The sequence below is a fragment of the Gymnodraco acuticeps genome, unplaced genomic scaffold (assembly GCF_902827175.1).
Source record: "Gymnodraco acuticeps unplaced genomic scaffold, fGymAcu1.1, whole genome shotgun sequence".
In the NCBI taxonomy this organism is placed as follows: domain Eukaryota; kingdom Metazoa; phylum Chordata; class Actinopteri; order Perciformes; family Bathydraconidae; genus Gymnodraco; species Gymnodraco acuticeps.
Genome location: NW_022989755.1, coordinates 4,330,880 through 4,354,190, shown reverse-complemented (window position 1 = coordinate 4,354,190; position 23,311 = coordinate 4,330,880). Strand labels below are relative to the sequence as shown.

At 44.7% G+C, this 23,311-nt stretch overlaps 1 protein-coding gene, 1 long non-coding RNA gene and 2 other non-coding genes across 4 annotated transcripts in view; 1 reads left to right on the top strand and 3 right to left on the bottom strand.

The window, feature by feature from the left end:
- Positions 1–146: 146 nt before the first annotated feature.
- On the bottom strand, positions 147–219 carry trnar-ccu. Its single transcript has one exon. It is a non-coding gene; the product is annotated as a tRNA-Arg (tRNA).
- A 244-nt stretch (positions 220–463) lies between these two features.
- Positions 464–536, bottom strand: trnar-ccu. Its single transcript has one exon. It is a non-coding gene; the product is annotated as a tRNA-Arg (tRNA).
- Positions 537–8,452: 7,916 nt separating this feature from the next.
- Positions 8,453–19,513, top strand: LOC117544568. Its single transcript, XR_004568706.1, has 3 exons — positions 8,453–8,510; positions 12,348–12,471; positions 18,945–19,513. It is a non-coding gene; the product is annotated as an uncharacterized LOC117544568 (long non-coding RNA).
- The window catches only part of LOC117544559 (glutamate receptor ionotropic, NMDA 2C-like), a 70,261-nt gene continuing 59,853 nt past the window's right edge, over positions 12,904–23,311 (bottom strand). Inside the window, 9 exon segments of the mRNA XM_034213718.1 lie at positions 12,904–14,669; positions 14,672–14,791; positions 14,794–15,619; positions 15,621–15,656; positions 15,658–15,681; positions 17,362–17,594; positions 18,956–19,143; positions 19,674–19,834; positions 22,520–22,749. Coding sequence (XP_034069609.1) covers positions 14,149–14,669; positions 14,672–14,791; positions 14,794–15,619; positions 15,621–15,656; positions 15,658–15,681; positions 17,362–17,594; positions 18,956–19,143; positions 19,674–19,834; positions 22,520–22,749 — 2,339 coding nt within the window. The 3' untranslated portion in view covers positions 12,904–14,148.

The window sequence follows — 23,311 nt, the reverse complement described above, 5'->3', positions numbered from 1 at the left end:
TCATGGTAAAATCCCTGAAATACCATAGACATGCCTATGGGAGAACGTGTCATCTTGCAGAAGGCCACTTTTCATGAAGGGTGTGAGTTCAAACCACTGACAAGGTGAAACGCATTAAACCCTTCATCACAGTTATACAAAGCAATCACCCCAGATGGGACTAGAACCCACAATCCCTGGCTTAGGAGGCCAGTGCCTTGTCCATTAGGCCACTGGGGCAAAAATATTTGAACCAAATATGAGAAAAAATTACGATGTATATTGTGTAGAAAAATATCCAAAACAAAAGCCACATTCGTCAACCTTTTAGGAGAAATATTATGGAATAATTCATGCCAAATATAGTAATCCTATGGGAGAATGTATCCTCTTGCACAATGAAACTTTTACTGAAGGGTGTGCTTTAAAACCTCTGAGTAGCTGGCACTTATTAAACCCATGCATCACAGTTATACAAAGCAATCACCCCAGATGGGACTCGAACCCACAATCCCTGGCTTAGGAGGCCAGTGCCTTATCCATTAGGCCACTGGGGCAAAAATATTTGCACCAAATATGACAAAAAACGACGATGTATACTGTGTAGAGAAATATCCAAAATAAAAGCTACAATCCTGAAAGGTTTAGGAGAAATATCATTGTAAAATCCCTGAAATACCATAGACATGCCTATGGGAGAACGTGTCATCTTGCAGAAGGCCACTTTTCATGAAGGGTGTGAGTTCAAACCACTGATACTTCTGTGTAACAAAAACTCAGGAACTTAGTACTTTTTGGAGCGTCCCAGATAGCGCCTCCGTTTATTATTGTACAGTCACACCACGCTCTCCTTCACCACACCAGGACAGACTGCGCATGCTCACAACACATGACCTCTCAACCCAATGCTTACACTAGTAACCTGGCATTTCGATGCCTTTTCTCATCTAAACTATTCAGTATTTGTATCTCTCTGTCATGACATAAAGACGAAACTCCTCTCCAGAAGTGAGACGCTTTTGCCGCCGCCGCCATCACTGTTAACCAGTGTTGTGCTAGTTACTGAAAAACAGTAACTAGTTACCATTACTAGTTACTTCATGTCAAAAGTAACTCAGTTACGTTACTAGTTACTCACCCAAAAAGTAATGCGTTACTGTGAAAAGTAACGCTTTCGTTACTTGAAGAAATGTCTCCCATTAATGCCCTAATAGCCTTCATTTCAGTACTGTTATTGCATTGGAGAATAATACAATCTGTTGATCAACTTGACATGCATTATATGCAATCTGGATTGCATCGATATTAGCTGGCTTTCCATTTTTGTATATTCTTTCTCCAGGTAGTTGGAAAAAGTTTTCCATGCCGTGTGCCGCCCGGACATGCTATCATGCTAACTAGCTCTCTGAAAGCGGGTGACTCCACTGTAGCAATAGCCTGCATGTGTTCTACAACATACCGTGCGATGGCTTTATCGACTGTTCCCTGGCCAGCAGTCCCTTGGTTAAAATCCAGCCGCTGTTGCTTAGGTGGAGGTGGAGTGGCGTCGGCTGAGTCTCTGTGGTCTTAGCTACTAGCTTCGTCCCAGCATGTTGTTTTTGCAGATGTTTTAAGAGATTTGAATTACTGGTTTGGGCAGTAGATAAGATCTTTGACCCGCCAAGACACAACTTACATTTAACTAAAACGTTATTTTCTTTGTGCTCGACAAAAGTGAAATAGTGAGAATATCTCCAGGTGGAGAAACTAGACTTGAGCTCCGCCGCCGCCATGATAGTCTTGTTAGTAAACAACACAAACACGCCCACAGCCCGTATCCGCATGTGACACAGGAAGTATCTAAGTACATTTACTCAAGTACTTAAGTACAGTTCTCATCTCTGTTCGCCTGGCTGTTGACTATATAAAAAAACTAACGCAGTAACGGAGTAACGCACCATGTAGTAACGTCAACTACGTTACTGAATTTTAAAAGTAATGCGTTAGCGTACTAGTTACTGCCAAAAGTAACGGCGTTACAGTACTCCCAACACTGCTGTTAACTGATTAACTGCTACCAGCTGATTACTTACTTTCCTCTTCTTTGACATATTTTTTCTTATGTCCATGTTGTCTGGGGGAGAAAACATATCAAACCAAGAGATCGTCAGCTTTGATGTTTGCTGTATTAACCATTTCCTGAACATTTGGTGTGTGTGCCTTACCTCTGCTACCGGTGTTCCGGATTAACTGGTTCCCCGATCAACTGGTTGACAGATGTGGAGGCGTGGCCTTCGACTGAAATACACATTTCGATCGCTTCTTCTGTCGTTTTCATAAATCTTTTGGTATATTTGGCTGGATAGGAACACTTTGATGCACATTCAGTACCAGTGTGTGAGGTTGTGGTTACAATGGCGATATCCGGACGCGAACAGCGAGGAATACTAAAAGAAAAACGAGTTGACATGGGGATGTCTGTTCAAAACATTGCGAGCTCCAATAAATCATTTAAACCAGCTATTGTTGCCAGACTTATTACTGAATATCGTTCTTAATGTGATACCAAGTCCATCTGAGACCTGTGTACACCTTCAGACAGCCTCCCAGTGAAGCGTACGTTGTTTACTCACAGTTTGAAAGCAGCGTGGAGAAGTCTTCAGCTGTGTTAAGTTGTGATCCGCTCGAATACATCCTTAAAACCAGCTATTGTTGCCCGACTTATCACTGAATATCGTTCCTAATGTGATACCAAGTCCATCTGAGACATGTGTACATCTTCAGACAGCCTCCCAGTGAAGCGTACGTTGTTTACTCAGAGTTTGAAAGCAGCGTGGAGAAGTCTTCAGCTGTGATAAACTGTGATCCTCTCAGGTAAACTGTGATTCGCTCAGGGTCAACTGGGATCCACCCATGGGAAAATGGGATCCGCCCAGGTTAAACTGTGTTACGACTTCTGTGGCTATCTACCAGCGATCATGTTTAATATGAAAGACACTGTGGTGACACGTTATTGGACATAATTCACCTTGCTTATTGTGTTGCCACACGGACCCTTTAGTGGGGAACACCTGTAGCTTTAGCTGCCATTCCTGCTAGCTCATCAGGCAGAGCAGTGCATGTGTTAACCTCTCTGAAAGTAATGGATAATAAAGATTGGAACTCCATTCTTAATACACCGCCTCCGACTCTCTTTTCACGGCACTACACTGGTGACCCCGACTTTTCCGAGAAAGTTTCCGGAAAATTAACGAACATGGCTGAGCGCGATGTTTTCATAAAGCTGCCGGAATTCTGGGAGCACGCCGCGGAGGCATGGTTCGCACACGTGGAGGCACATTTCGCCTGCCGACAGGTCCGTGACGGGGACCTAAAATACTACCATGTGGTAGCAGCGCTGGGGAGCTCCACGTCGTCCAGGTTGGTGGGATTCATCGCAGCCCCCCCACATCATGGCAAATATGAGGCGATTAAGGCCCTTCTCCTTAAGACATTTAGCTTATCTGCTAAAGAGAGGGCCCGCCAGATACTTGACATTCAAGGCCTAGGAGACAGCAAGCCATCCCAGCTAATGGAGAAAATGCTAAATCTGCTAGGGGGGGAAGATCCCCGGATTTTATTCACGGAGATTTTCCTGCGTCACTTGCCTCCCCGGGTACAGACGGCGCTGGCCAACACGCCTGTCACGGAGCCCCGTGCTTTGGCTGAGGAAGCGGATCGTTTTTTTCCTGGCTACGCAACAGCCCGGGGCAGAGACGTTAGCCGCGACGCTCAGTGGCCCACCGGCAGTCAAGAAAGCGTGGCGGAGGCCGGACACGGCTGTGGCTAGCCGGCGTGGAGACGCCGGAGAGTGCGTTTACCACGCACGTTTCGGGACAAGGGCGAAGAGATGCATCGCTCCGTGCAGCTACAAACCCCCGGGAAACGGAGGGGCCGGTGCTCAGTAGTGGCTCTGAGCATCGGCGGCACGTGCAGGCTCCTCTTCGTCAGCGACAGCGTTTCGGGGAGCTTGTTTCTGTGTGACACGGGCGCTCAACGGAGCGTAGTTCCAGCGTCGAGTGAAGACGTCGCCCGTGGGGGGCACGGACCGCGATTGACGACGGCTAACGGCAGTCCCATTCACACGTATGGCGTGAGGCCTATGTGTTTGTGCATCGGAGGACAGCGTTTCAGCTGGGATTTTGTGACAGCGGACATTTCTTTTCCCCTCCTCGGAGCGGATTTTTTGTGTGCTCATGGACTCTTAGTGGACGTTAAGAATAAGCGTTTGGTTGATGCCTTAACGTTTTCTTCCCTCGTGTGCACACTTGGCAGCGCAGCGTACGACGGGCTGTCAGGCTCGCTGTCAGGTTTCTCAGACTGTTGGCCGAGTTTCCAGACCTGTCGCTACCCACCTTCTCTGCGCTTACCACTAAGCATGGCGTGGAACACCACGTCACTACCGGGGGGCCTCCTGTCTACGCCAGGGCCCGGCGGTTGAACCCTTCTAAGCTGGCTGTAGCGAGGGCGGAGTTCGCAACCATGGAGCGCCTGGGCATTGTCCGCCGCTCCGACAGTCCTTGGGCTTCCCCCCTGCACGTCGTTCCCAAATCGAACGGCGGGTTCCGCCCGTGCGGGGATTACCGCCGACTCAACGACGCCACTACGCCTGACCGCTATCCGGTTGCCGCACATTCAGGACTTTTCGGCGCATCTGGCCGGTACGGGGGTGTTTTCCAAGGTGGACCTGGTGCGTGGATACCACCAGGTGCCCATGCACCCCCTGGACATTCCCAAGACAGCAGTGATAACGCCTTTTGGACTTTTTGAGTTCCTGCGGATGCCTTTTGGACTCAAGAATGCCGCTCAGACGTTCCAGCGCCTGATGGATTCGGTGCTGCGGGACCTGCCGTTTGTGTTTGTTTACCTCGACGACATACTCGTCGCCAGCGCTTCAGTGCAGGAGCACCTGTCCCACCTCCGAGCCCTTTTCACACGGCTCAACGAACACGGATTAATCATCAATCCTGCAAAGTGCCAGTTCGGGGTGTCGGACATCGATTTCCTGGGGCACCAAGTCACCAAGGGCGGTGCGACACCTCTGCCAGCGAAGGTGGAGGCTGTTGCGGCGTTTCCTCGCCCGCTCACAGCCCGGTCGCTCCGTGAGTTTCTGGGGATGGTGACTTTCTACCACCGTTTCATCGCCTGGGCCGCACACATCATGCGGCCGCTGTATGAAGCGTTGAAAGGCAAGACCCCCGTCCAGGAGATCGACTGGACAGCAGAGGCGGACGACACTTTTGCTGAGGTCAAGACCGCGTTGGCTCAGGCGGCTTTGCTGGCACACCCATCATCTACGGCTCCCATCTCCATCACCACGGACGCGTCAGACTACGCGGTCGGCGCAGTGTACGAGCAGTGGGTGGAGGGCGCTTGGCAGCCGCTCGCCTTTTTCAGCCGCCAGCTGACGCCTAGAGAACGCAAATACAGCGCCTTTGACCGGGAGCTCCTCTGACTTTATTTGGCCGTGCGGCACTTCCGTTTCATGCTGGAAGGCCGTGAATTTACGGCGTTTGTCGACCACAAGCCGCTCACCTTCGCCATGTCAAAAGTGGCGGAGCCTTGGTCGGCACGTCAGCAGCGGCAGCTGTCCTACATATCGGAGTTCACTACGGACATTAAGCACGTGGCTGGCAAGTCGAACCTGGTTGCTGATTGCCTCTCCAGGGTCGTCATCGGTGCCGTCCAGTTGGGCCTGGACTATACTCGCTTGGCGGCAGACCAGGTCACAGATCCCGGCGTCCAGGCCCTGAAGGTGGAGAGCGCGGGGCTGCGCTTGGAGGACGTGGTGTTCGGCGACGCGGGCATTACTCTCCTGTGTGACGTCTCTACGGGCCTGGCGCGGCCTGGCGTCCCTGCCAGCTGGAGGCGTCCTGTGTTCGAGGCTGTGCACGGCCTGTCACACCCCGGCGTTAAACCTTCGGTGCGTTTGGTAGCGGCGAAGTTCGTTTGGCAAGGACTGAAAAGGGACGTGAGGACTTGGGCCAGGGAGTGCGTGGCTTGTCAACGCGCTAAGGTGCACCGCCACACGAAGGCCCCATTGGAGTGTTTCCTGGTGCCTGAGAGGAGGTTTGATCACGTCAACATTGACCTGGTTGGTCCGTTGCCTTCCTCTCAGGTGTTTTCCTACCTCCTCACCATGGTGTACAGAACGACCCGTTGGCCGGAGGCGGTTCCGCTCGTTTCGACATCAGCCGCAGACGTTGCCCGGGCCTTCATTGCAACGTGGGTGTGTCGTTTTGGCACCCCGTCAGACATTTCCTCAGACAGGGGCTCTCAGTTCACGTCCGAGCTCTGGAACGCTGTGGCAGGCGGTTTGGGGGTTAAGCTGCACAGGACTACCGCTTACCACCCTCAGGCTAACGGCCTCTGCGAGCGCTTTCATCGCTCCATGAAGGCGGCCCTCAAGGCCGGCCTTACGGACGGTAACTGGGTCGACAAGCTGCCCTGGGTGATGCTGGGCCTGAGGACCGCACCTAAGGAAGATCTGCAGTGTTCTCCAGCGGAGATGGTCTACGGTCAGCCGCTGAGAGTTCCGGGGGATTTCCTCCCAAATGCATCGGCTCCCTGGTCGGCGTCGGCCCAGCGGGCTTTCCTGCGTGACGCCGCTGAGGCCTTTGCGCCGATCCCTACTACTCAGCACGGTACTCAGGTGTCCCAGGTTCCCGCAGAGCTCCGCTCGGCGGAGCACGTGTTCATCCGGCACGATGCGCACAGAGGCCCCCGGCAGCCCCCTTATGATGGGCCTTTCCGGGTCTTGGAGCACGGGGACAAGCACCTGGTGGTCGACCTGGGTGGCAAGGCCGAGCACGTCTCGGTGGACCGGGTGAAGGCTGCTCACCTGGACTTGGACCAGCCTGTGGTGCTGGCTCGACCTCCGCGACGGGGCCGCCCCCCGGCCTCGTCCCCTGTCACGGATTTAAGACCTGTTGTTCCGGTCCCTCCCCTTCCGGGGGCCGCACAGGCGGGAGTCACTTTTCCGACTCCCGTGCTCAGGAGTCGTGGGGGTCGGCGTGTCGTTCCTCCCCGCCATGCTGATTTTGTTTATGTGTGAATTCTGGGGGGGCTTGTGTGGTGACACGTTATTGGACATAATTCACCTTGCTTATTGTGTTGCCACACGGACCCTTTAGTGGGGAACACCTGTAGCTTTAGCTGCCATTCCTGCTAGCTCATCAGGCAGAGCAGTGCATGTGTTAACCTCTCTGAAAGTAATGGATAATAAAGATTGGAACTCCATTCTTAATACACCGCCTCCGACTCTCTTTTCACGGCACTACAACACACACATATACATCCCTTATAAAAACGGCATTCTGCAGCACTCATCCAGATAACATGTGACTGTTAACTCGTTTTGCAAAGATAGCAGCAGAAATGTCATTGCTGCATGTGCAGGGATATTAGACTTTAAAATGCTGATGGGTCATTAATGTTGGTGTCGGCAAACAATATTAGGAATCCTCTATTCAAACTACATAATATTCAGTGTCCATCGACATGAAAATAACAAAAGTTCATGCTGGACTCAAACCCGAGTCCCAACAACAGCAAAAGTCACTCCAGCCCTGCGCGTTATAAGCGCCACGGATCAACACGACGTATCGAACCACCACACTATAATATTTTAGATTAACCTTGTTAAAAAGTTCGAGAAAAATACAACCCGACCATCATTTATAATGTGAGCGAATGTATGTACACTTTAAGCCATATAATATACATATTATAAAATAGTATTCTGACTGAGGTCTGTATCAAGCCTCATTAAGACCCACCGAGATCAGATATCCTAGTTTATCAGCCTGCGAGCCCACATTATGTTGTGATAACTGTTAGTTTTACCGTCGTATCGTGTTGATTCGTGGCACACTCATAACGCGCAGGGCTGGAGTGACTTTTGCTGTTGGGACTCGGGTTTGAGTCCAGCATGAACTTTTTTGTTATTTTCATGTCGATGGACACTGAATATTATGTAGTTTGAATAAAGGATTCCTAATATTGTTTGCCGAGACCAACATTAATGACCCATCAGCATTTTAAAGTCTAATATCCCTGCACATGCAGCAATGACATTTCTGCTGCTATCTTTGCAAAACGAGTTAACAGTCACATGTTATCTGGATGAGTGCTGCAGAATGCCGTTTTTATAAGGGATGTATATGTGTGTGTCTTTCATATTAAACATGATCGCTGGTAGATAGCCACAGAAGTCGTAACACAGTTTAACCTGGGCGGATCCCATTTTCCCATGGGCGAATCACAGTTTACCTGAGAGGATCACAGTTTATCACAGCTGAAAACTTCTCCACGCTGCTTTCAAATTCTGAGTAAACAACGTACGCTTCACTGGGAGGCTGTCTGAAGGTGTACACATGTTTCAGATGGACTTGGTATCACATTAGGAACGATATTCAGTGATAAGTCGGGCAACAATAGCTGGTTTTAAGGATGTATTCGAGCGGATCACAACTTAACACAGCTGAAGGACTTCTCCACGCTGCTTTCAAACTGTGAGTAAACAACGTACGCTTCACTGGGAGGCTGTCTGAAGGTGTACACAGGTCTCAGATGGACTTGGTATCACATTAAGAACGATATTCAGTAATTAGTCTGGCAACAATAGCTGGTTTAAATGATTTATTGGAGCTCGCAATGTTTTGAACAGACATCCCCATGTCAACTCGTTTTTCTTTTTGTAGTCCTCGCTGTTCGCGTCCGGATATCGCCATCGTAACCACAACCTCACACACTGGTACTGAATGTGCATCAAAGTGTTCCTATCCAGCCAAATATACCAAAAGATTTATGTAAACGACAGAAGAAGCGATCGAAATGTGTATTTCAGTCGAAGGCCACGCCTCCACATCTGTCAACCAGTTGATCGGGGAACCAGTTAATCCGGAACACCGGCATCGCTTCATACAACAGGTCTGAGCTGTCCAACTATGACAACACTCCTTGAACATGCGCGCGCTATGTGAGAATCTGCCTTGGTACAAAGTAGCAGTGAAAATATGGTAGGCTACGGAGTTTCATTGATTTGGGCATTCTCTCAATAAGCAAGTGGAATGGATTTGATAGTGAAGAACTGACACAGCGCTCTACAAAGTGCGGCGAGTGGATAGACCGATTCACGGACTTTGCACATGGTAAAAGTGGGGGGGTCTAAACTAATCATTTCAAAACGTGGGGGGCACTTGTCCCACCCTCATATAATGACTGCGACGCCCATGCATTAAACCCTTCATCACAGTTATACAAAGCAATCACCCCAAATGGGACTCGAACCCACAATCCCTGGTTTAGGAGGCCAATGCCTTGTCCATTGGGCCAAAAATATTTGGACCAAATCTAAGAAAAAAACATGATCTATACTGTGTAGAGACATTTCCAAAATAAAAGCTACATTCGTGAACATTTTAGGAGAAACAGTATGGAATAATTCATGCCAAATATAGCAATTCTATTTATGGAATGATTCATGTCAAACATAGCAATCCTATGGGAGAACGTGTCCTCTTGCACAAGGTACATTTTACTGAAGGGTGTGAGTTCAAACCTCTGACTAGGACAAACGTATCAAACCCCTGCATCTCAGTTATACAAAGCAATCACCCCAGATGGGACTTGAACTCACACTCCCTGGCGGAGGCCACTGGGGGCAAACATATTTGCACCAAATATGAGAAAAAATGTCAATGTATAATGTGTAGAAAAATATCCAAAATAAAAACATTTGTCAGAAGTTTAGGAAAAAACAGCATGGTATATTATGTCCAAAAACGTGAAAATATTAACAACATGGTGTGTAAAACATCAGAACAATTGACATTGTATAGGTCGAACATTTCAGTGAAAAAATAGTATAGTATGTCAAAAATATCAGGAACAAAAGTATATTATGTAGAAAATATTTATACATATAACAAGTAACATAGGATTTAATCCTGAAAATATTTTAAAAAAAAGACACAATACAATAAAATATCATTAACAAATAACAGAGTATAGTATATCAAATATAAGGACATTTATAGTATTTTGAAATCGTTAGAAAATATGTATAGTATAATCTGCTGAAATTCATGTAGAATGTCAAAAATATCACATAACAAAAGAAAACACATAATAGTATCGTATATTGAAAAACTCAGATCTTGGTTTGTCACAAATCTCGGAAAATATCAAATATGTCATCAGCATAGTCTTGTTGCACGAGCATAACACTTCACTTGTTGTCCCTGCGATGTAACTGCTTTTATTCACAAAACTTCTGTTAAGCCATCTCCCTGAAATGTAACTATGTCTTGTGGTTGGATATTTATGTACAGTTTACTTTAATATCTTCTTCTCCCATTCACTTGTGACACTATGTTGGAAATGTCTCTGCACATTTTAGGGATAGACTGCATGTGTGAAAGGAACTTCATTCATGTTTTTTGGGGACAATGAATGGCAGTAATACCTTAAAAGTCACCTATTATGCAAAATCCACTTGTTCACGTCTTTTATACATAAACATGTGTCCCCTTTGTGTAAAGAGATTCTGAACGATTCGGGAAAAATTATTCACTCACTTTTTGTCCTGATCCATTTATATAAAAACCCTTGATACACTTTATGTCATAACGATTTTTTTGGCTTCTGTAACCATTAGCCAATAACCCCCCCATCTTATCACCTGAATCTCCTAGAGCACCATTGTGTTTTTTTAACCAAATATCTCTGAGGGGCGTGGGGAGTGGCTCCTTATTTTCATCTAAAGTAAAAGACAGAGAATCAGCACTTTTGAAACAGAGCTGAAACAGAGGGGTTTATGGCATGCTTCGATGCATGATCTGTTTGGTATTTCGAGCCAAACACTTCAGAGATATGTTTGTATATATCTGAGAAATATAATATATTGATGAAAAACAGTATAATATGGGACCTTTAAGATATGTCAGTCTTGACAATGTCGACGGTTGCCTCATGTATGGCTGGAATAGCAGGATTTATCAATCATATAGGAATATTCATGAATTTAAAACAGACATATTATAGATGTACATGTGACAGCTGGACATAAAGACCCAGCTGTAGACAGTGGTTCCAGTCTAATGGCTGTACAACTGAATGACTTCCTCTTCTAACCTGGAGCAGCAGGGATAAGCTCCACATGATGATTAGTATGTAATAGAGGGGGAAACCACAGTTCATGAATGCATCCTCTTAAGGTGCCACATGGAAATATTTTCTTTTCTTGTCATCATGACAATGAAACATATATTAAACATGCAGAATGCCTTCAACCTCGACTGTCATCATTTCGTACTGCTTCATATTATAGCCTGTGTAAATACTGTGTGCATACAGGGTATGGTTGTGGTTGTACTTACAGAAGTGCTCAAGGGAGCTCACAATAAACCAAGTCATTATTTCTGTAGGTAAGTCATTTATAAATAGGGTCTCATTTTGTCTTTACCTTTAGCTCTTGATATACAGTGCATTCATTTCAACTTTGAGTATGAGTGTGTGGTTATTTTAAAAGACCAATCAGTTTAAATATGAAGTTGGGTGTTATGTCACTTTCCTTTACCCTGTTAAAATGTTAGAGGAGTTTGTTATATTTAATATTACCTCTATAAATAGCAGGTTTAAACATATTCAGAATTGTTTCATTTGTATAACAGTTCAGTCTATGTTTTTCACCACTAAAAGAAGATGTCAATAGTGTTGACCCATTTTACTCGATACAAATGTGCTTTGTAGGGTAGACTGAGACCGTCCTTTTTTTACCATACATTCCTTCCTACCATCCACAAAAAGATACAAAATCCACCTGTTCCAGGCAGGGTATATCTGGGCTGTATGTTGGGCCAACAATTATGTCTTGATAACCAAGACATGCTGAGCCCCTTTCTGCTCTTCAGGGATGAAAAGAAGTCCAATTACCTTGAACTAAAATAAAATATAGGATCAGTAGCAGCGGAGGATTACATAATTATTATGATCCAATCTAAGGCAATGCTCCAGTAACAAAGCAGAGAGTAATGGAAAAATCTAAGCGCTCAATAGTTGGACTCTCCAACATTACTCATCTGGCCTATTGAATGGAGTCTTATCTCGTCATGACAACAGCATACAGAGATTGAGAGTAATTGCCATGGCAACAGGTCACCTTGGAATAGTAGCTTATCTTTCCTTAAACTTGCTTCAGGCGAGCACTGACGGGAGTTTAAAGATACGTCCTCACTGCTGCTCTGTCAGGTTCAACAAGCCTGACAGAAATCTTGTTAAAAGTTCAAAAGATTTCATGTAAAAGAATAACACTTTCACCACTTGGTGCAATCTCTTTTTTCTGTCAGTCGCCAGCTGACATGTGAACCAAACCCCAGCATATTCCTCCAGGATGCTGCAGCAGATGACTGACCTCCATATGACGAGACTGGAGAAGAGGGCTTTGATCATCGTCCAGACCATCATTTTCAAGTACTGTGCCACTTTATGATATCCTTTCCATCTCTTCAATCCAAGAAGATCCATACCCCACACAACTGTGTGTTAAATAAAAAGCTGCAGACAAAAGATCGTTAGGGTTAGCTTAGTTTAGCATAAAGACTGTAAACAAGGGGGAAACAGTTAGGCTCCCTCTGCCTAAAATTCACCTTCTAGCACATTAACAGTGTATCAAGTGTGTTTAATACAAAAGTCCCACACAAATACTTAAATCAGTTAACTGGCTGTAGCTTCAAAATTACAACACAGACATTGGAGTGGTGTTCCCATCTAAAAAGTAAATACATGTTTTTCCCAAAGCGTCGGACTGTTGCTTTAAGACTATGAGTTTTCTTAAAGTAATATGTATCTCTACAAAGTAGGTATAGACCAAAAGATAAAGGCTCCACAAAGAAGAGGCACATGTGCATGTTCATCCAAAAAGGCTCTTTAATTGGTCTAAGTGATTCATTACAGGGTGAGGGAGCTAGGTAATATAGATACTAGAATAGCTTTCATTACCTCATTCAAATCGGATCATTTAAAAGTAAGAGGGGTTGGGGAGAAGAGGGATGACAGGGGAATATAAAAGAGTGGAAATGAGAAAAAGATGAAAATCGTAATATAGGCCAACTGATACAGTGATGACAAATATTAAAGTAAATCGGCAATAACCTTACAAAAATGAAAATTGAGCTAAAATGTAATTGTTTAAAGAGTGACAATAAATTCCTATCATATGTAGAATACATGAATATGACACTAACCAGTCTCAAATAAGACTTCTCTATATTGATATATTATTTAAATGATTTATTTTTATTGTGAGGCCCTTTGCAATGTTGTGCTGTACTGCAGCCTCCTACTGAAATTCAGTGAGGAACACAAATCCATGGTTTAACACACAAAGTGTTGGTCAGTGCTTTCCCAATACTTTCATCATTTTACAGATTGTGTTCATATGGACTGCTTTCACAAAGCCACTGCTACCTGTCATTATTCCCTATATATGACGACTTGAAGAAGGGTTTAGCTCAAGTTTTTGTTTCCTTAATGTGTTATTTTGGAATTAAACTCTTCATATGTTTATCTACACAATGTTTTGCTACAGTGGCTGCTTGTTTTTGGTGGCGGTATTCATAATCACAATCCCTTATTCCCTTCACTATTTCACCCTTGTTGTAAACAGTTAATCTACTTAACAACAACCAAGACTGAATCCCAACCACCCACAATAAAATATGTACAACATACACATGGCATGAAAACTCTGGTTATAGATTAACCATGCGCCAACACCCTGGACTGTTGTAAATCTTAGTGCACATTGAAGCACAAAAAACACAAGCATTGTAGGAAAGTAGCAAGTACGTAAAACCTGCCCACCCACAGCTTTACACAACTGTCTCAAGGTTAAATTGGTACTGTGCAGTTTTCTTATCTTATTGTAGTATACATCAAAAAAGTCCTAAACATCTGTCAAATCTGCTGAGCCAAACTGCTATTCTTTACCACACAAAGTCACATAAAAAATCAACAATTACTTCAAGTTATAACTTTTCCACTTTTCATATATCTTAGCACTTCCCCCTCTCAACAGTGGCCATCTTTAAGAGTCCTGTTCTCTGATATTCCACAGTATCCATCTTCTAAGGTTATTTTGGTTTCCCATTAGACCTCAGACTCAAGACTGGAAACCCGCCGCCAGGGACGAAGTACGCAGGGGCTCCCCGAAGGCTGACCCCCTGCTCGCTGACCTGCTAGGGCCTCTGATCCAGTCTGGGATCCCTGATAGATGCCATAGGCTCCGTATAGACTGTCCTGGTACAGCAAAGCCCGCTGGCTTCCACATCTCCCACCACCACAAGCCAGCAGCTGGCACACAGGGCTGCTGGAGGCCTGGCTGTGGTGCTGCAGGTCTAGGGGGCCGTGGTAGAGCGGTAGTCCAGGGTATGAGTTCAGGTAGTGGGCATATTGTCTGCTAAGCAAGCTGGTGGCTCTGCGTACCATCCCCCGCCCTAAACCACTGCCATGTTGCACTGCCTCTCCGTATGTCGGGAGGTGGGCGGAGTGGGAGTAGCGCAGCCTCTGGCCCTTACGCCCATTAGGCCTCCTATGGTCCTCCCTTATGTGGAGGTAGGCCTGGTTCCGTGGGAGGCACAGGTTGTTTCGAAGTTGGGCAGGGTTGTAGGCTTTGCAGGTGCGGTCTGAGTAAGCATGCATGGGAACAGGTCCGGCAGGGCAGACTGTGATTGGCTGGACAGGGATGACAGGGATTCCTCCATCTGACGTATCTGCTCGCTGCCCCACGTTGCTTAAGGAATGAAGGGCGGCGGTGCCTTCGTCTACCTCTGACCACCATGTCCTCCGGGGGCCAGGAGCCGTAGTTCTCTACCCGCGGACACTTCACCTCCTCTGAGTAGATGCAGTCAACGCTGGGGGCGGAGATGTGGTTTTCTTGGAGGTGGTTGGCTTTGAGCTCACTCAGATAGACGGGGCTTATGTTGCTCTTTTCCTGGTCCCTGTATTTTCTCCCCTCTACATTCGCATCCTCACACTGGAAACTTTTAGACCTTCTTTTCCGTCTGGAGAAGCCCTCATGGACTTGCTGGTTTTGATGCAGGGAGACCGGGTGAGATGCGTAGATGTCAGGTAGTTGGAGATCATTGTAGGGGATGAAGGGTGAGTGAGGATGGGGGTCTACATAGAGTCTACCTGTGGTCTGGTAGTGGTGCGGGTGCTGATGAGGGAGTGGTTCACCCATAGCCAGATGGGGGCTACTGAGGCTGGACACAGGAAGTGGCCGGTCATACAGACATGAAGAAGAGCGAGTTGGGAGCGTGTAGCGTAGTGGCGTTGGCCTGGTCACACCCCTCTGGAGTTTCAGAGAGGTAACACCGGTCAAAGGTGGGGTTAGTGGGCAGTGATTCTCCGTAATATAGGCAAATCCTCCTGGTACAGTCTCCGTGGCGACTTGTGGAATACGAACAGGCAAGCTGCCGCCATGACGACTCAAATGCTCTATGGTCTTGGTGGCGTGGTCCAGAGACGTCTCAACATTGGCAGTGGAGACCAGGTCCTTGGCAGTGCGAAGCATCTTAAGCATGTTTTGTTGAGCGTAGTTGGAGGTTAGGTCAGGTTTGGGCCAAACCAGATGAACGCCCAGGTTCCTCCTCTACTCCCCTTGAAACAACTATAAATACCCTGAGAGACGAAACAGAATGATAAAGAAAGAAAGAGGATGGAACAAGAGGTGGAAAACAGACAAGAGAAAAAGAAGTAGAGTATAAATCCCATTATTATTTGGAATTAAAATCAATAGTTAGGCTACAAACAGTTTAACCTCGAATCACCTAACACTCCTTAGGGGACAATTCACAGAGAGAAATTTCAACCAATTTGTGCGTTTCAAAGTTACGTTCCACCTCCTAACTAATAAAAACCCCACTAGCAGTTTAATAAAAAACTGATTTCATTAATATCTCATTTCATCACTGAGGCACTTAGTCACAAATGTATTATGCATTCTCCCGGGAGTCAAAGAAAAACTGTTTAAGCTGAGGGGATTGCTTTGCTACACACACACACACACACACACACACACACACACACACACACACACACACACACACACACACACACACACACACACAACACACACACACACACACACACACACTACACACACACACACACACACACACACACACACAACACACACACCACACACACACACACACACACACCACACACACACCACACACACACACACACACACACACTACACACACACACACACACACACACACACCACACACCACACACACAACACACACACACACACACACACCACACACACACACACACACACACACACACACACACACACACACACACACGACACACACACACACACACACACACACACACACACACACACACACACACACCACACACACACACACACACACACACACCACACACACACACACACACCACACACACACACACACACACACACACACACACACACACACACCACACACACACACACACACACACACACACACACACACACACACACACACACACACACACACACACACACACCAGCTTACAGTTGGCTGGGAGATCCTGAAAGAGACACATTTAATTTGGCCCTTGGGGCCACCCCGCACGGATTAATGATCAGATAGTCATTTGGCCGTTAATCTGATAAATCCCTGATCCAGGCACAATAGTGTAATTACACAGTAAAGGAGCACAGAGGCTGGTGTCCGTAGACATTTCCCTGGCTGCATCTTCAGCCGGAGCTTTTTATGCCTCAATGGCCACAGTCCCAAACAACGGCATCAACAAACCGGGCACTGATTAAGGCTAATTGCAAATTAACATTGAGCAATTTGAGTTAAATGCTAAGAGTAAACACCAGAATTAGTGCTTCTTTTCTGTACCATTTATCTCTCCTCTCCCCTCTTATTTCTAATAACGATGCAGTGATATGTTAGCTAATATTTTAGCAAGGCCTGCTAATGATACAATGTAATGACATGCAAATACACATACATTTGCACTTATTCATCATCACATAAAATCCACTTAATGTAAACAACATATCACTGCAAACAAGCAAGCAACCACTTAACAGTAAAAAATAATCAACCAGCCAATCTTTCAATCACTCAACAGAGCTGTTACTTAACCAATCCAATTTCAGCCACAGTTTTTCACAAACTAAATAACCACTTTAGGAATCAGTAATCAGTAATTTCTCCCCATGACCAAGCACTCAAAATCAAACCAACCGGTACTCCATAAGACGACAAGCTACCCAAATGAGAAAACAAAATCTTATCAATCAAATGACTTATTTGCATATCTCACCCTACTGATGGCCAACATGTAGTCAAGTTTGCGAGACTTGCGGAGGGAGTGTCTCAGTTTCCAATAGAGCAAGTGTTCCCAGGCAAAGACCAGCATGCTGAGGCCCATGGCCACGAGCAGCATGTAGAAGACTCCCGCCATGTTGTCAATGTCCAGCTTGCTGCTCATCACTTCGTTCTTCTCGTTCTGACAGATGCCCGACAACCACACCGTCTCCAAGCGCTGCGTGTCTCCTGGAGGGAAGTAGGTTTATAAGAGTAGAGGGGGGGAGAAGAAAAAGTATATGAGATGACTGGTCAGAGTAATAAGGAGTAAGATATATGATAGCTTACAATCAAGATGAATATCGTGAAGATCATGGGTAATATTGGGTATTATTTAATATCGGGGGCTAAAATCCTTGTAGTGGCTTGAGTGGCAGCCATCTTCTTACTTGTTTTTTCTATTTTTTTTCCTGTGTTGATCCAACCCTGGTATCCCCCATGTCGACATCCAAGTCATAAGTATGACTTAGAAACACAGAAAATATCCAAAAATATGCACATGGGCCTATAAAATCAAAGCAAAATCAAGGCTTCATGTCAGCCAAAGTCAAGGAAATTAAAAGCTAATGTAATAGGGAAAACTGATGTATCGACCATGTACAGTGTGTTTTCTTTCAAACTAAATCATTCATACTACAGTATTAAATTGTCTGATGATAGGAATGCTTTTGCTTCACTACCTTCCGTGAGGTCAGGTGACAAAATTGGCGAGACTTGGGCAGATAAGACACATTCAGTTCTGCTCTTTTTCCTGCTCCATTGTCAGAACACTGCGGGACTTCAACTGTACACAAACTGCACAAAATGAGCTACAAGTCCAATAATGCAATAACCCTCAAACTAAAGCTGAAAGTCAGTACTTCAACATTATCAACCTGACTGATCCATATTCTGCCATTTGGGGAATTGTGTATAAAATGATTGCAAAAACATATATAATTTGTACTTGAAAAGGGTCTTTCTGGCTGCACACTACAATCAAGTGTAGAGGAATCCCAAACAAAGCACATTTTAAATGAGAATAATTTACAGCACTTCCTCAAGCTTTCATTGCCCCATAAGCTATTCCTCCAGCCCTCTGAACAGGTGGCCACCTCTTGAGCTGCGTTCTCCACAGCGGCCTTCAGGGAGCAAGGCCTATTTTCCCTCTCAGTCAGCATATGGTGATCATAAAGACACTTTTTCTTAAATCATCCCTGAAAGCTCGGCAAGAGTGTGTGGGGTGCTCTTAAGAGGATATTAATTCCACCCTCATGGTGAGCGTGTGTGTGTATATATAGGTAGGAAGCAAACAAGTGTGTTTGTGTGTAATGGAGATAATCGTATCTCTAACACTCCCTGCTGTTCTCCAGGATATTAACTCTTCCCTGTAAGCCCACTTCCCTGCTGACACAGCAAACACTGAACTGGACTGAAGCCAGTTCAACAGATCACATACAGAGTGTCAGCCAGAGAAGAACAACACAAACAGATAAAATACTGCAAAGTGTACAGTGCGAGAGTGTGCTCAGTCAAGGATTGTGTATTATATATTGTAAGGTATGGATCACCGTCTCCAAGGAACTGCAGCAGAGCCAGGTCAATAAGACGTTTCCAGCGGGAGTCCTTCTGCAGAGCGATGCCGTATCCTGTGGTGGCAAATACTTTCCCGCTGCCGATGGTCACCAGCTTGCAGCCCTCGTCCTTCCCGGCCATGTAGTTCAAAACGGCAGCGTCGTAGATGAAAGCGTCCAGTTTCCTGCATCACAATAAAGCGTCTTTATCTGAGAAAAGGTTTAGGTCCTAAAAAGTGTAATAGTTTCTTACACACATGTTAGACTTGTATGTCTGTCCTAAAGAAGTCTTCAGTATTAGTGGTTTTATACTCAAACCGTTCAATACAAATGGTGTATACCTATGCTCTGGGGACCATGAATGTGAGAGGTTTTACTGAGTGTACAAAATGTTTAATGCTCAATATGGTTAAAATAACTTCAAATGTTTTCAACTGGTTATAAGTGAAGATTTAATGTTTGACAGCTCTTTTTTTTATACAAAGTAAACTGCACTAGGCTTGATTTGTTTTCATCTAAAAATACACCCATCAAATCGGCCTGTTCACAAATAAATGCTACATCACAAAGGACATCAAATCTCTGTTGCGTCACCCAAATGATTATCATAATGACTTGTGATATGTGTCTCAGATCTTCCCTAGCAGGAGGGTCATTTAAAAATAGCCTCTTATCTTAATTGTGTAACAAAGTTAAAAAGTAAGTCAAACTGTACCCAGTCTTCAGGCTTTCTAGAGCTTCTTCCACCCCCTTCTGGTTGTATTTCATCATGTGCATGTGCATGTCGGGGTAGTTGCTGCGGATGTTCCTCTCTGTGCTCCCGTTCGGGACCGTCCCAAAGCGAAAAGGAGGATAATGCTCATGTGGTTTCTGGAACTGTAGGAAGACACGGGATGAGAGGAAAGGAAAGGGGGGAGAAGATATGAGAGATGAGGAGAAGGAGACACGAAAATAGAGGGAAGTAAGAGAAGAAGTTTGGTAGGGACAAGGGGGGGAGAGACAGAAGGGAGTGAGGATAAAATGAAAGGAGAGGAGAGGAGAGAGACTGAAGGGAGCGATAGCAGAATAGGGGAAGATGGGGGCAAGAAGAAGATGACACAAAAGAAGGCAGAACAAGAGGAAAAGGGGAGGAAACAGAGGAGAAGAAAGACAGAGGGTAGAATAGGGATAATTAAAGAGCCAGAGAGCAAAGAACGAAAGACCAAAAAGGATAAGAGGGGAGAAAAAGGAGAAAGAAAAGGAAAGTAGAAGAGGAGAAGTGTGAATGGGAGGGAAAAATTAGATGAGTGGAAGAAAAAGGAAAAGATAAAAGAAAGGTAATCAGAAGAGATGAGAAAATATAATGAAGGCAAGGAGAAGACGATAAATGAATAAAGGAAAGAAGAAGAGGAAGAGAGGAGGAAAGGGGAAAGAAAAATAAAATGGAGAAAATACAAATAAAAGGAAAGCAAAGAAGAAAGCAAAACACAGACGAGCAAAAACGGGACCGGAATGAAGAAATGGTTTGGAGAGGAGTAAAGAGGACGAGGAACTACTCAGTTAAATTAAATCCATTTTAGAGTCATTCCATTTTGTTTTCATGGGTGATTTAATCAGCAGTCAAACTCAATGCTGTTTGAATGGCCAGTACACCGCTCAGCTCACCTCCGTTTGATTACATCTGATCAGTACACACATCTGTTTGAATCATTTTACTGCCAACAGATGATCCAGCTCAATCTGTACCCGATTGAAGCTGCATTTCACGAGCTGACGTATTAATACAGGATGAAGCACAAATACGTCTGTTCAATTAGACTGTAAACAAGAAAGGTCTATTCATCTTGTATGCGGCGTTGACCTTTTGAGCCGTGTGAAAATGAATGGGCCAATCAAAACTGTGAGTTTGTGAGTGGGTGTGTGCATGTGAGTTATATAATCACTCTTCAGCTGCAACTCTAATGGATTTAGTTGAGATTCTATACATCTTTTTGTTTTTTGATAATTAGCTGTCCTAACAAAAGCAATTAAGTCAGATGTGAGAATAGACATTAAAGGATGAGTCCTATTTTTTCACATCTATCTTATTACAATACTCACTTCAAGATTTTAACAATGACAATATTATTGTAATTGTCCCTGCTCCTTGCGGGAAAGGGAATTCTTGCAAAAGGAAACTGCATTATCAATACATTTTTAGACAAATTATTTAAATTCTCATTTCTAAATACGTGGTTAATATCGTAAATTTAAACAAAACAAAAAACACAACTATTGGTTAGGAAAAAGAGTACGGTTTGGCTTAAAAGTATGTTTTATTCATTATTTTAGTCACAGAGGCAAATCAAAAAAGTAAACATTGACTTTTGGTTTCACACGAGGCACCAATTGAAGCCTCCAGTCCTGTGTTTTTGCATCCTTCCACCCAAAACTCCTCCTATGTTATCCGTTTGGGTCGACTGCACTTTGAATAATATTTAATTATCTTCTGTCTATTCAGATCAGGCTCTGAGTATCCTCAGGTTCCTTATGGATTGGGTCTGTTTTAAAAAATATCTATTTATGCATCTAATGATTTTCCGCAGTTCTGCTTTGTAACCGGAGGTAGTCACTGGGGGGAAGCTGGAAAGTATTAAAGGTTACACACCTTAATTTTCATCTTTTCATGCCGTCTATTGACTACATGGAACATATATAGAAAAACACATGCCTTATCCATTAAACCTGAGAAGTGAACCCAGTAAGCCCACAACCTAAACCAGCCTAATCCTCTATCGTGTAGGATCTCACAAATAAGGGGTAGTTGAGGTTGTGTTGTGCTGGGTAATTTATATTAGTCCTTTATGCTGTAGGACAAAAAGCATCTGCATAAAGTTAATATAGTCAGCTAATACAACCACAGATCACTGAGGTGGCGCTGCTGATCTCTGCCGGGGTGTTGTTTTTCACTTTCTATGAAGTATGAAATGCTTTCTTTTAAAGCTCCTCTGAGGCTCCTCTTCTAGGTTTGTGTGTGTGTGTGTGTGTGTGTGTGTGTGTGTGTGTGTGTGTGTGTGTGTGTGTGCTCACCACAAAATTAGAAAAAGTCCCTGGGTGTTGTCTTTTCCTCCCTGACTGTTTTTAAGCGCTTGACATTTCACCATCTTGTTTTAACAGGGTAAGCGAGTCGGGAGATGGAGACGGCACAGGGGGAATATTGATATACGGACCGAAAGACAGACAGGACAAGCGGAGACTCAGACACCATCTGTATTGACAGAAGGCAGTAATTGATTAGTCATTCATGCTACTGGGCTCCCCACTGATAGGAAAAGGACAGAGGCTTTCACAACAAAGTCCTTTTACCTGACTTCATCTTGAAGGCCTTCAATGAGTCTTTTGTCTTTCTTCGGTTCATGGTTTATTAGTGGATGCAGAGCGATGAACAGAGAGAAAAGGAGATGATGTAGCTGGGTTCAAACACAAAGACATGGTATCTCACAGCTCCACATGCTCTCTGTATGTCTGTGAACTTTCACTGAACCGTCGCTCCTCATAATTACTGAGGTTATTATTCTAAGTGTTTTTTATTCAGTCTCTTACCTTCTTGTCAGAAAGCCCAGACACTGTGTCGATATATTGCTCCTGGATCATGAAGGCAGCCAGGTTGGCAGTGTAGGAAGCCAGGAAGATGACAGCAAAGAAGGCCCAGACCAGGACCATGATCTTACTGGTCGTTCCTTTCGGGTTTTCAATGGGGACCGAGTTGTTAAAGACAATACCCCACAGCAGCCACACTGACTTCCCGATGGTGAACGTTGGGCCACCAGGAGCTAAGGAAACAGAGTGAGGAGGGAATCAGAGAGGCTGTATCTGCCAAAAAAAGGTCTTGAATATTGAGACATCTTTAGCCAACAATGAGAAAATAAGAGGCTCTGTAGAGGAATTTCATAAAAAGACTGTCGATGATTCATGTTTCAAATTAAAGTGGTTCCTCTTCAGATAAACTAAGCAACAAACACTTACAGTACACTATTACATTTTACACGATTGTTATAAAACGGTGTCGGAATCACTAATATTGAAACACGAAATCATGATAATGTTCGGGTTCATACTTGAACCTAACAGTATTTCTTGTACTGTCCATCTGTGTATGCATGTGTTTCCCCAAATATTGGTAACCTGTGTCAAAGTCAGATGTATCTTTCAATCCCACCATCCAACCCCCACGTCCTTGTTCTTGTTTTGTAGCATCATCACACAATTTAATTCCTACTTCCTTCTAGTGATTTTTGTCTTGATTTAGTTCGGGTAATTTCTGGTAAAAAATTGTCAATTACAGTAGATATAAATGTTAAACCAAAGCTGTTTGAGTGGCACACTACCTTTCCT